The sequence below is a fragment of the Orbicella franksi genome, chromosome 2 (genome assembly GCF_964199315.1).
Source record: "Orbicella franksi chromosome 2, jaOrbFran1.1, whole genome shotgun sequence".
Lineage (NCBI taxonomy): Eukaryota > Metazoa > Cnidaria > Anthozoa > Scleractinia > Merulinidae > Orbicella > Orbicella franksi.
This window is the reverse complement of record NC_138146.1, coordinates 30,323,507-30,336,213: the sequence shown is the minus strand read 5'-3', so window position 1 is coordinate 30,336,213 and position 12,707 is coordinate 30,323,507. Positions and strand designations below refer to the sequence as shown.

General features: G+C 38.5%; 1 protein-coding gene across 1 annotated transcript; it reads right to left on the bottom strand.

Moving 5' to 3' along the window:
- Nucleotides 1-909: 909 nt before the first annotated feature.
- On the bottom strand, nt 910-8,027 carry LOC145479193 (proton-coupled folate transporter-like). The gene is made up of 5 exons (XM_081457478.1): nt 7,816-8,027; nt 3,305-4,382; nt 2,419-2,502; nt 1,744-1,900; nt 910-1,235 (listed from the first exon to the last, which is right to left on the bottom strand). Exons 2-5 carry the CDS (start codon nt 4,356-4,358, stop codon nt 1,028-1,030), a joined length of 1,503 nt encoding a protein of 500 aa, XP_081313604.1. The 5' UTR covers nt 4,359-4,382; nt 7,816-8,027; the 3' UTR covers nt 910-1,027.
- Nucleotides 8,028-12,707: the final 4,680 nt, after the last annotated feature.

Here is a 12,707-nt window from a genome sequence, read left to right as displayed (position 1 = left end):
TTAGCTTGTCAGGGGTTTTCAACAGCAGAGCCAACGATTTGTCAAAAATAGGCACGCATAGCGTGCATATGGTTAGTCTAGTCCACCCTCGCGTCACTCATTGTTCGATAAAAAATACAGTACTGGCGCAATAAAAACGAAAGCGCATTTCAGTATCGCTTAACTTTGACTTGAGTTTGTCCTTGATCTCTAGGAAATAATATATGAAATATCACTCAAAAATAGTGAAACAACCCATATATGATAGGTATTTTTTCAAGTAAAATAAGCAAAGTTTCTATTTTCGTTCAGAAATTTATTGTTTTTCGTTCTCTTAAAAGTATTAACTATAACTTATGGAATAAAATTCTTAACTATAACTTATGGTCAGAAATTAAATTATTGATTTTAACTTACAGAATAAATATCACTTGATTTTAACAATAACTTATAGAATTGAGGATCCATGTCAATTTGTAAATTACCAGTCACAATTAAAAGAACTGCTCGAGAAATAGGGTCAATCTTCCCTTCATTTCGGGAACAGAGTTCAATATCATTTTTTTTCTACATGTAGCCAAACAAAAGTGACCCTATGTGCCACGTGGCATGAAGGGGGCAGTTAGCCAAACAAAGGAACTCAAGATGATAATTTACGAACATGCAGCTCCAAGTCATTTGCTCAAAAACACTTGCTCCGCACACAGGACATTACTGTAACTAATGATGCATTATTTAAGGACTCAAACTCTTATAAATAATTCTTATAAATTCCTATAATAATTTTATTATTATTATTGTGTAACCTAACACAAGGAATCGAAATTCTTAAAAGAACACTATTTGAGACAATATTTTTGAAACATACACCAACAAAGTTTGTGCTTTTCATTCACTCTGCTATGGAAAAGAGGGACCAGTCACACTCTGTTCACTCCAAAACAGTTTTTTAATAACCATATATTAATACTATATACTTACTCCAGAATACTGTTAGCTTTACGGTACATGCCAAGGCATTTCTAAGTGAGGTTCTTCACCTATATTGTTAAAAAGAAATTCCTTGTTCTTCATTTGTCACAATACTGTACTCTTGATAACTACTTAAGTCTTCATTAGTCACCACAGGGACACCACACATTCTTGGGTTCGATGTTGATCTGGTGCTTATTGAGCACTGTCGACCAAAGTCAGTCTCTGAACACTCATCTTGATGAAACAGATTTCTGGTGGGGTCTTCGTTTCTATGAATAATCCTGAAAGATCGGAAGTTTGTACTGATAAATGTGCTGCCTCATTATAGCTCAGCTATTTTACTTACTATTGTTAATCAAACACCCTATCAATGGAAACCCCTCATTATGTAAGAAGAGGATTTCAAATTAAACATTCACTTTAATTTATACAAGTACATTCATATCCCCATCCACTAAGACTATTGTTGTTATTGTTGTTTAAATCCAAGAGTGATTATTATGAATATTGTTATGTTTTCATCAAAAATATAATTATTAAAATATTGTCAAATTAGATTTCATCATTTAATTATAGGAAGTTGTTCAATTGCAGCATTACCTCGTTTTAATTACGTAAATAAAAGACAATTTTGGACTGGTTTCCAAGATGAAGTGGTGGTTCTGTATATGAAATTTCACAGTTGTAATGGGTAGTTATTCAAGGGGGAGCACCAACAAAGAATCATGATCACAACAGGGGACTTTAAATGGAGGAAACACAACAAGACAAGCTGCCAGTTTCACATACCCAACAAGAACAGCCGGAATAATCAGTAAAAAGGCTCCTATCACAAAAGATAAGCCAGGAAACACATCACTCGTGGGTTGATAGAGACGTCTGAAAATGAAGACTCCAAGAAAACATGCTGAACTCTCCAAACATGAAACAACTGCCAACAAGGTCCCTAGGGGGGAAAGTTGTGTAGTGTAAGTAAGGAAATATCTCTGTAGCTAGAAAGGGAAAATTCAAAAACCTGCCATTGACTGCCATGTTCTGGAGCAAAGGGGATCTGCCTTCATTAGCCCCTTCCCCACCCTTGCCTCAACAAAATTTGATATGACACTCACTTACTCTATGGGGAAAATTAAAAAAATATTGCTAATGAAAGACAGCAGCAGGTAATGCTAGATCCGGGGAGGGACCTGCCCGGTTTTAGGCTCTCCATCTTCTGGAGCAAAAAGGAACCTGCCTTCATTAGAAATATTTGATATGCCACTCACTTGCCCTGAAGGGAAAATTAAAAATCCTGTAAATGGCATGACTCACAGCACTTAATGCCAGATCTATGGGAGAGACCTGGATGGTTTTAGGGCCTCCATCTTCTGCAGCAAATCGGACCCGCCTTCATTAACCCTCCACGTTTGATATGCCAAAATCATTATAAGCCATTGACCATTATACTTCTCTAACTTATAAACTTACCTTGCTCGTGTGGTTCCACCAGCCTGGACATACTGCCTTTTATTACTGCTAATGGCATAGCGCCTAAAAACTGAAATGCTGGTACTGTGAAATATGCAAAGAAAATATTAAATACATTTCCAGTCATAACATTGACACAATACAGTAGACATTTCTTGTGAAAACACCAATTTTTTAAACAATCTTTGAATTTTAACAAACTTAGTCTCAATCATGAAGTCTTTTACACTAAACTAGACTTTGGAATGCAAAATTTATCTTTTATTAGGACTGCCCTTGTTCATTTCACCTGCGCGCAGATTAACAACATGGGCATTAATTGCAATCCCAGCGCAGGTAAAATGTGTTGCTCTAAGAAATGCCCATACTTCCCCGACAGAGGGCTGATTGCTTTGAACCACTTCCCCTTTCCAGTCCCATCCATCTAGAATATTTAGCTGATCTTCACATTTTTGTTTAAAAGTTTTGTCCTTTGAGCTCACTCTGCCACCAGAATTCACAAAGACTTTCAGTGGCATAGATATGAATATTCTTTGAACCACACAAAGATACCTAACTTTATCTGAAATATTTCAAATGCGTAGTGCCAGAAAATATCCATAATTCCCCCACTGGAGGGGATTTTTTCTAAGACCCACCACCCTCTCTGGAAATTCCAATTAAGCTTCATACATTTCTTTAATTGTTTTGGTCTTACAGAACTCTGCAGTGTCCCCAGGAAATTCCAACCCCTTCTGTGGGGGAGTATTTTTAGAAATGCACAGTAACTACAATTTTCCATACTGATAAGTCTAAGAACCTGTAAGGGATAATAAGATCACTTATTAAAAACATTTAACTTAGATCATTACATTTGTCCCTGAAAATCATGTAGCAGTGCACTTACCATTAAAAAACAATCGAGTAGTATTGCTAAATGCTGCCAGAACAAGGCCAGCAAAAAATGACACTAACCCAGTTTCAATTAGCCAGTTGTTGGAGATTTTTGTAATAGTCTGAAACAACTTGACACCAACCAGGCTTGGAATAAAACGCAGAGTAAGAGCTCCGTATAAGTACCCAGTCCATACCAGAGTAAAACAAAGTGATGTTTGAGCATACAAAATAAACAGATTGTCTGTACCAGTAGTGACTATCCCACTTATGAAAAGAGCAGTGGCAAAAGTCAGTAAGCGCCATCTCCTACCATTTCCAGGATCAAAACTGAACACTCTATAAATGCCAACAAAATAATTGCAACTACATATTGGAGCAGCTTCATTGGTGAGTATAGACTCCTCTAAGAAGAAGGCAACATATGTAATATTAAAAATGCTGACAGCAAGAACAAGCCAGGGAAAATACTGGAACCAATCACGTTCGAAACAGAAACCACTAATGAAATAAGCTAAGCCAATTCCAAAACCTTTGGCACAGTCTAAGAAAACAATCCTCAGCGTTCTTTGTCCACTGCTCGTAATGTCAGCAATAAGGGACATGGATGACGCCATTAAGCTGGTGTTGTATCCCAGTGTGCTTGTTATCAGACTTGCAATTACAAAAAAGTAGAATGACTCCTGAAACTGAAGGATGATGATGAATAAAGCCACGCGAAGCACTGTTCCTAACAGGGAAACAGTGAGCACAACTTTGCGCCCATCTGTTTCACTCCAGATCCCAAGAAGAACTGTTGACGGCATTGCCACGAGAAGTGATACCAGGTTAATATAAAGCAACCAATATTCTGTGAAAGTGGAACCCTGCATGTTTATTCCAATGTCAGTAGAGTTGCAGCAGTCAGTATTCTTTGATGTTTTACAAAAATAAAGTTTGTTTGTATTGGCATGATCCTTTGCAGCAGTGTTGTATATGTGCTTTTGAGTGATGATGTCTAGCAGAGATGTTGCAAAAAAGGCCAGAAATACGATCACTTCCACAGCAACAGGCCAGTACTTTCCCATTATGTTACAACAACTTGGAGTCACCTTACACGGATAAAAAAGAAAAAAGGAGAAATTCAATAAAACAACAAGATAAGATTTAAAATTCAAATATGCTCTGCATTAACACCGACATTTTCAATTTCAAATGATGGTTGTTATTTTGTAAAACAATAAAACTGATAAAACAACAAGATAAGATTTAAAATTCAAATTATATGTTCTGCATTGACATATTATGACATTTTCAATTACAAATGATGGTTCCCATTTTGGCAATGTGACCTGAACCTGTCAAAGTTTGTCGAAAAACAGTCAGTCATTCTTTTACTAGTTATGCACAAAAACTATGAAAACTGGAACTTGCCAAAATGAAACTGGAACTAATCGAATAAGATTTTTTTGTAACAAAATCAAAGTTGAAATATTGCACCAAGATATGGCAACGTTGCACAGAAAAAAAATGTTGGTTTGAAGTTTAGTGAGTGACAAGAATCAAGATCAGGGAGATTCTTTGTAAATCATTTCTGTGTGGTATTCCTGTGTTAAAAAAGATCTCTATTTTTTATTAGGGTAATATAAATTTGTAATCCATAGGGTATCTGTATGGGGCATTTGATCAGTGCATAAGAAAGAAGAGGCGGGGGGGGGGGGGGGGGTGGGTGGGAGGGAAGAGGAAGATCAAGTTTCAACAAACACTGGGAGTGAAAGTGAACAAGCTTAGACCTGCTGAGAATCAAAGTATTGTACGAAAGTCCTCGTGTAAAGTCATACCGTAAATCCTTGAAATAGAGCCCAGGGTGCTTATTTCAAATTGAGGAAAAGATGGGGGTTCTTATTCAAAGGAGGTACTTAATTTGAGGGGGGGGGGGGGGGGAATACTTAATTAATTTTTCCCAAATCGTGGTCAGATATGATCAGCTTTTCTTCACTACCATCTGCTGCAATGGTCAATATGCAGTGCTTGAATGAGTCTATAATGGCTTATTACACAGGACCAAAACTATGCATTGTTTGTTGTCTCAGTATTCGTCCATAAAACAGGGGGAAAAGGAGGGGAGGGGACGTTTATTTGAGGTGAGGCACTAATTATTTTAAATTTTGGCCTATAGGAGGTGCTCTTGTTCGACTAGGGGCGCTTATTTGAGGGGAGGCACTAATTGAAGGATTTACAGTACTTATTTTTTTGTTAAAATCTCCCCTAGCATGAGTTTGTCCGGCCTGTATAATTTACTAACAAATTACATTTTCACATTTTAGACTTCTTTACATGCACCCACCCCACATTTATAAACTGTTGGTATATATTGCAGAATGCAGATATAAACTATAAACCCAGTTGCAAACAGTGCAGATGAGCCTACTTGGTTAAGGGATAGAAATTTGAGCAGGAAAACAAAATCCCTTTTTCTGGGAGGAAGGACGCCTATTTCTGTACTTCTAGGAGTTTACACTTGTAGTTGCACATTATGGAAAATAGTCAAATAACAGGACCTTTCCATCATGAGACTTAAGGCTGCCAAATACTAGAAATATTGTTTTTTATTGCGTTCGATGAAGTGGTGCGCAAACCTAATTTTGACCTGTGACTTTTCAGAGTTGGTCTCCCTGTGCACGGTAATAAGCCGAAAAAAACCACATTCCTGTAAGGACACCAAAATGGCCACCCCACTTGATTTTTGCAGGGGTATATCACGGCCAGTAAACTGGTACTGTTTAATGCTAAGACATGTGATAACACGTGACGAACATGTGAGTATGTGAGCAGGCCATGTGAGCTCATCTTTCCGATGGATCTTTCTTTGACTTCTTTCCATTCAGTCGCCGTATGCTTCGCTATTATGTGCTCTCAGCATTAGATTTTGGCGAATTTAAACGCTTCGACGGTAGCATTTATCAAAATCTGAGGGAATTGTCCTTGTTTATTAACACGACTTGGCTTTGGGGTGATAACCGTGGGAACAGCTACATTTTGATTGCATTTGTTGATTAGTTCCAGTCGCGACAGATAGCTCAGTCTTTATCCAGTCGAAATTTTATTGTTTGGGATGCGTGCGCTCTGATTGGTCAATTGGCTATGGTTTATTGTGCCAGTAAACTCATGGAAATTTTGCGTGTCTTTTGAATTATTATATAAAACCCGGGGTATCCAATCAACGGAATTGATAATCAATGACAATCGATACCAATCGATACCAATCGATATCAATTAATCGATTGATATTGATAATTGATGACCAATCGATGGCGAAGATTCGTGTGGTTATCGATTGGTATCGATTATCAATACCAATTGCTAGATAAGTATCAATTGGTTGCAGACTGACGGATCCAGAATCGAGGCATAAAAAATACACAACTTTGTACGCAGTAATTGTAAACACATTTCATTTTAATGTTAACAGGAAAACAACACAGAAATATCTGCATGTAGTGGCCAAAGAGTATCCACAAGCTCAGACTGTAGGTGGCCGAGCTGTCCATGCTGGTTCACAACTTTAAATGCGTTTCCTCGTTCTCCCCTCTTCTTGTTTGCAGTTAACACTTCACCAACGTTCACCTCAAAACGGCAAAGATGATAGCCTTTGACGATGCACCTTATATTCAGTAAAGCCTCTACCCGTACGTCTTGCATAGACATTATGACATGGAAAGGCAATGATGGGCAAGTGGGTAATTTGAGTACATGTGCAACAGGTTATATTCTTTGTGTTGAGAAGACTGGGTCAAATTGCGTCCCCAGGGCTTCCTAAAAATGGCGGATGATCGGATAGGTAGCGTGCGTGACGTCTTTTCGAGGTTGCTGAGCCAATCGATAGCAATCAATGAACGGTTTTTGTGTGGTTATTGATTGGTCATTGATTGGCTGATACCAATCGATGCCAATTAACTAATTTTATCGATTGATATTGATTGCTCGATTGAATTTCCGATCATCGGTTTCCATCGATTGGATACCCTGGGCCGGGTATAAAAGCAATGGACCACAAGTTTTTATGGTTTATAGGCTGATAAACAACTTGGGATGTTGGAAGAACACTTGAAGAATTCGTAAATCACTTGCCTGCAGCTCGTGATTTATGAATTCTCCGTAGATTGTAGTTTGCGTCTTGATTTGTACATAAACAAATATACCCGGCCTGGGGTATCCAGTCGATGGAAACCGATGATCGGAAATTCAATCGATCAATCGATATCAATCGATAAAATTAGTTAATTGGTATCGATTAGTATCGGCCAATCGGCCAATCACGAGCCGCAGGCGAGTGATTTACGAATTCTTCGAGTGTTCTTCCAACATTCCGCGTGGTTTATCAGCCTATAAACCATAAAAACTTGCGGTCTATTGCTTAAATAACGCTCTGCAAAGTTGCCAAATCACAGTAAGGTTATGAGTTTTAACTTTGAACTTTTGTCAAATGTTCACCGTACACAGGACCGTATATAAACTTGCAAAGAAAGTAGGATCACCAATTACCTGAATATGGCCATCTTCGACGATCCGTTAACCTCGCTATGTTCATGGCTTTCATATTTTATATCACAAATACACCATCGACCGAGTGATCTTGTACTACACCAACTCTGCAACAACGCACGTCTCCTATGCCCACGGATTGAAGTTCGTGACCAGTGCGAAGATAGTCACGTGAGGGTAGCAGCTGTTTCCGCCACGGGTCTCTGGGGGGTCTCTGGAGTAAATGTACCGGAAGTAAAACCGTCGCCCGTTTTTAGATTGTTGTCTGTAGTTTTCTGCTCTGTGCTTCATAACAAAGTTACGGTTCTACATGATAACATCTACATCCCCCAATGAAGATGCGATACGTAAAATCTATAGACCACAGAAATTAATTCAAACGATAAGGAGGTATTTGAAAGATTAAGACTAATCATTTGCACGCTTTCAAAACGAAGGGAAAAGAAAAGTGGTCGATTAATAAATTAATGAAATGGAAAAAATATATATCATTTCCAAAAAATATGAAAAATTAAAAGATCGCGTGATGCCGGTCAACACACGATGAGAGAGAAGAGAACCCAATCATCTCGGGGTTGCTGTGGTCTGAAGAGTCAGCCGTCTTCAGGGACCCTTCGGGGTTAAACACGAAAAGACGGCTGACGTGACTACAGTTAGCTGGGTACGGCAGTATCTGTCTGTTTCCGCCACGAGCACGGCCTCTGTGAAGCTACATGTATGTAGTCCAAAACAAATGATACGTGATAGTAAGTTCGCGTTCTTCATGGAACTTAAAAAATGCTTTTTTGATCAAAAGGAACATATGATAATCTGTCTCCTCCAGTTTGACGAGTTTGATCAGTTTTGATCAGTTTGATCAATCATACCACACTTTTTGAAGACAGCTTCGAGGTCAAGAAATAACTAGCTGAGTAGGACAAAACCGAAGAAAGTAATGTATATTCCTCAAATTTACGGTAAAAGATATGTCATCAGAAAGAAGTACTGATGACGATCGATGATCAAGTAAGATTAAATCTAATTCTACAAAATGGCCCTCGGTAGAATAGATATGATCAGAAATGGACCCTGTCAAACATGGAACAAATGTTGGTGTTCTTGAAACGAAAAAAAATACTGAGAACACATGCCATATCTTTTTCAAGAGTAAAAGGTAAAGTCTACCTACGAACCAAATGGGCCATGTGAGGGGAGAATTTGCCGATATTCGTAACCATAAAAAAGCCAACAGTTAGCAGTTACGTGAAAGTCCAATAACCATGGTAACCACCTGTCTATCTGTATTATCGTGTAACACCTTGTGATGAGAACTACCTCAAGTTGTAAGTGGTTAATATTTACGAGCAGAATAACTGACTGCCTATGATGGAATAGCCTAGCTAGAACAACAATGAGCTCATTGGCAGCCAATAGGGGTTTAGGTTTACTAAACGAAATATCAGATCACTTGTTTAGAGTTTAGCATAAATACAGGAGTTTTGTAAATTGTTCTTCGGTTACACCTCCGGTGGTGTGACGCCGGATACCACTATCCCGTATTGGTTACATTCTGGTTGCATTCTGGTTGTGTTCTTGGCTTAAAACGATATCGTTGGACCTAAGTTCTGAGTGCTGTTGACGTCTCTGAAGATAATTCCCTGTAACAGATCCGGTACTGAGCCCCGTAGCAAGAGAGTTTCCCCAGGTTTTTACAGAAGTGCTTTCCCAGGCCAAAAACCTATTACCACACCCATCAGCCCGGGGCTTATTATTATCCCGAGTTCTGCAGCATGAGGCGAATAGGAATATTTCTACACCCCACTGGATGGGATGCTAGTCCATCAGAGGGTTACCCCCAGCATGAAATTCGCCAGTACCCATTTATACACCTGAGTGGAGAGGGGCACTGTGAGAGTTAAGTGTCTTGCCCAAGAACACAACACTGGGGTCGAACCCAGACCGCTCGATTCAGAGACGAGCGCACTAACCATGAGGCGTCAAATGCGTCAAATGCGCGCTGCATCGAAACAAAAGCAAAACAACAACAACAATAACAAAGAAAAGTGTGAAAGTTATTTAACAGGAAGTTCCTGGGCTCCAGGCAAATCATTTTACAAAGTCAACTTGATTGTGTAGCGACCTGAAAATTCGATTTTCTAAAATGCCTACCAATGTTTATCAGTATACATAGAAAACCTCGATACCAAGACAGCAAGTTCATTTTTATCGCGTTCTTATGAGAAATAGATCAGCGGAGAAGAAAATGTGTTAGCGTTAACACGAGACCAACTCTATCAGAATTCCCAGTAGCTGGTGAGTTCCAAGGTTTTTTTTTAAAACTTTCTATTCAATTACTAAGGGTCTACTTAGAAGCAAGAGATCATAGTCTCTTATTGAAACGATTAAATGTCTCAGCTCCTGATCTTGACTTTTAACAAGAGAAAATTAGAAAAGATTTCTCATTTCCTCTCGCTTTTAACCACCTTTGACCAAACCATAAAAACTCAAAACTAAACAACAACAACAACAAAAAGTTTCAGGGCGAATGGTGTAATATTATAAAATGTTTAAGGTTACCGTATACCTTCAGGGGTGTCTCGCGTCCAAGCGATGTAGCGCGTCCGGTTTAAGCTGTAGATACCCAAGCCCCTATATCAAATTAAAGCTTATAGAGCTGGCTATCAAACCATACCAAAAATTTTGAAATAAAATGAATTGCCAATTTTTTCACGGTCACCAAATGCAAGCGTCCTAATCACCTTTTGGAAGCTACAAGTCAAAGCGAATTTTGTTTTTCGCCAATTTATTTTTTCCTCGGTTTCAGGACAAAAAGCGCTAAAAAAGCGTGTCTGCGTTTTTCCATATTCAATTGTAGTAAAAAGTTACAGAACATTTTCGAAATAGGATTTAAAAAATGTGAAGTGATCGTACAAAAATCGCTCTCGGAGAAAAAATATTTCGAAATAAACAATTCGCAGACACGTTTTTGTTTTTTATATGTTAATCTAGCTACTGTCCGAATTTGAGGGAAACAAACAAATTCCGTTTGAGTTGTAAGTCTTTAAAGTGTCTGCTTCAAGTGAAAAAATTTATCCGAGAAAACAGCGCTAAGAAAAATATCTTACTTCGCAAACAAACTCCGCCCACAAACGCCTTCAACTGGGTTCTCAGATCACTGAGCCAATCAGCGCTTGGAAAATTTACTACCATTAACTCGCGGTGAAATTTACGCGTGAATCTGCAAAAAAAAAACCTTGCGTTTCGCAATGCACTCAAGGCGGAGAGATAGTTTTTCTGCAGCTGGGTTTTTCTTGAAGCTGGTTTGGCAAAATGGGGAAGACGAAAAAGGATACGAACGTTACAGTAGCTGGGCGACGAGAACAAACAAAAGAAAGCGCGGCAGAGCAAATGTGCATGGATAATATTACAATAGATCTCAATGAGTTGGACGATTCATCGGTATCGAACTCAACAAAAGAGTCACTGTAAACATCGCTGTTATCGCTGTCGAGTTCCCAAATTTTACACAACCTTTCTCTTCTCTTGACTCGATCTTTTTGCCCGCTTGATACGTCCGTAGCTTCATCCGCGAGGCCAACTTTCGCTTCTTCACTCATTGATGTATTTTTATTCATTCTTCGCTCTTTCGAACTGGTAAACGGAGTTTTCCGTGGTCCATGTTTACTTATAACTTAATAGAATTACATCTAACACGAAAAATGCTTGGATTAACAATGCTGATTAACTGAGTAGCCAGCCAATTCGTGGTATCAATATCGGTAATATTCCCGCGAAAGTAGTCTCGGTTGATTGCATACACGTTATAGGGCTGTCAATCAAGAGGGAACTTTTACTTCCGGCCATAACGTAAAACATCCATTTCTCCGCCAATATTAGGTTTTTTTCAATTTTGTTTTCAGAAATTAGAGATTATTCTTCGACCATTAGTTTGAACCAAAAATCCAAATTTGAAGAAAATTGCCGATCTGAAGGTATACTGTAACCTTAAGCAAGCAACCGGAACGATGATCCTGCTGGTATACGTTGGATCAATAGTGATCTAATCGGCTTTAAATATAAAATGAAGAATACAAAAGCAAAAACCGACACAACGTAGAATGATTTTTTGAAGGTGTACTATATTTCGGCTGGCCAAACCAGCCTTCTTCAGGTACAATGGAAGATTTTACATTGGTGCGTGTTTTTATGTAGCCGATATTTACGTAATACCGGAAATACGCAAAAGTAATAGATGGTGTAAATTGAAGATAAGCATACGGTAAAATAAAATAACATGATAAAAGAACATAATAAAAGAAAACAAATGGAAACAATTAATATGTTTCTTCGCGGATGTTCAGACCATTAGGATCAATTGTTCTGCCTTTTTGAATTAAAAAAGCTTCCCTGGCCTTACGGATAGAGTCTCGGTTAGAAACGATTTTTTCGATGGGGATTAATTGCATGTCGTTAGCAGTGTGGTTAGGAGAGGACAGGAAATGTTCGGCGGCTGTAGTAGGTTTAGATTTGTTGTTAGGGTTATCTATGGTACGGCGGTGTTCAGTAAATCGTTTCTAACCGAGACTCTATCCGTAAGGCCAGGGAAGCTTTTTTAATTCAAAAAGGCAGAACAATTGATCCTAATGGTCTGAACATCCGCGAAGAAACATATTAATTGTTTCCATTTGTTTTCTTTTATTATGTTCTTTTATCATGTTATTTCATTTTACCGTATGCTTATCTTCAATTTACACTATCTATTACTTTTGCGTATTTCCGGTATTACGTAAATATCGGCTACATAAAAACACGCACCAATGTAAAATCTTCCATTGTACCTGAAGAAGGCTGGTTTGGCCAGCCAAAATGTAGTACACCTTCAAAAAATCATTCTACGTTGTGTCGGTTTTTGC

Bases quoted from the DNA above. Each gene is read 5' to 3' on its own strand.
- LOC145479193 (XM_081457478.1), bottom strand. From the start codon at position 4,358: ATGGGAAAGTACTGGCCTGTTGCTGTGGAAGTGATCGTATTTCTGGCC. The intron at 2,503-3,304 runs GTAAGTGCACTG...CATATTTCACAG, and splicing joins TACTCGATTGTTTTTTAATG to TACCAGCATTTCAGTTTTTA. The intron at 1,236-1,743 runs GTATGTGAAACT...CCGATCTTTCAG, and splicing joins ATTCCGGCTGTTCTTGTTGG to GATTATTCATAGAAACGAAG.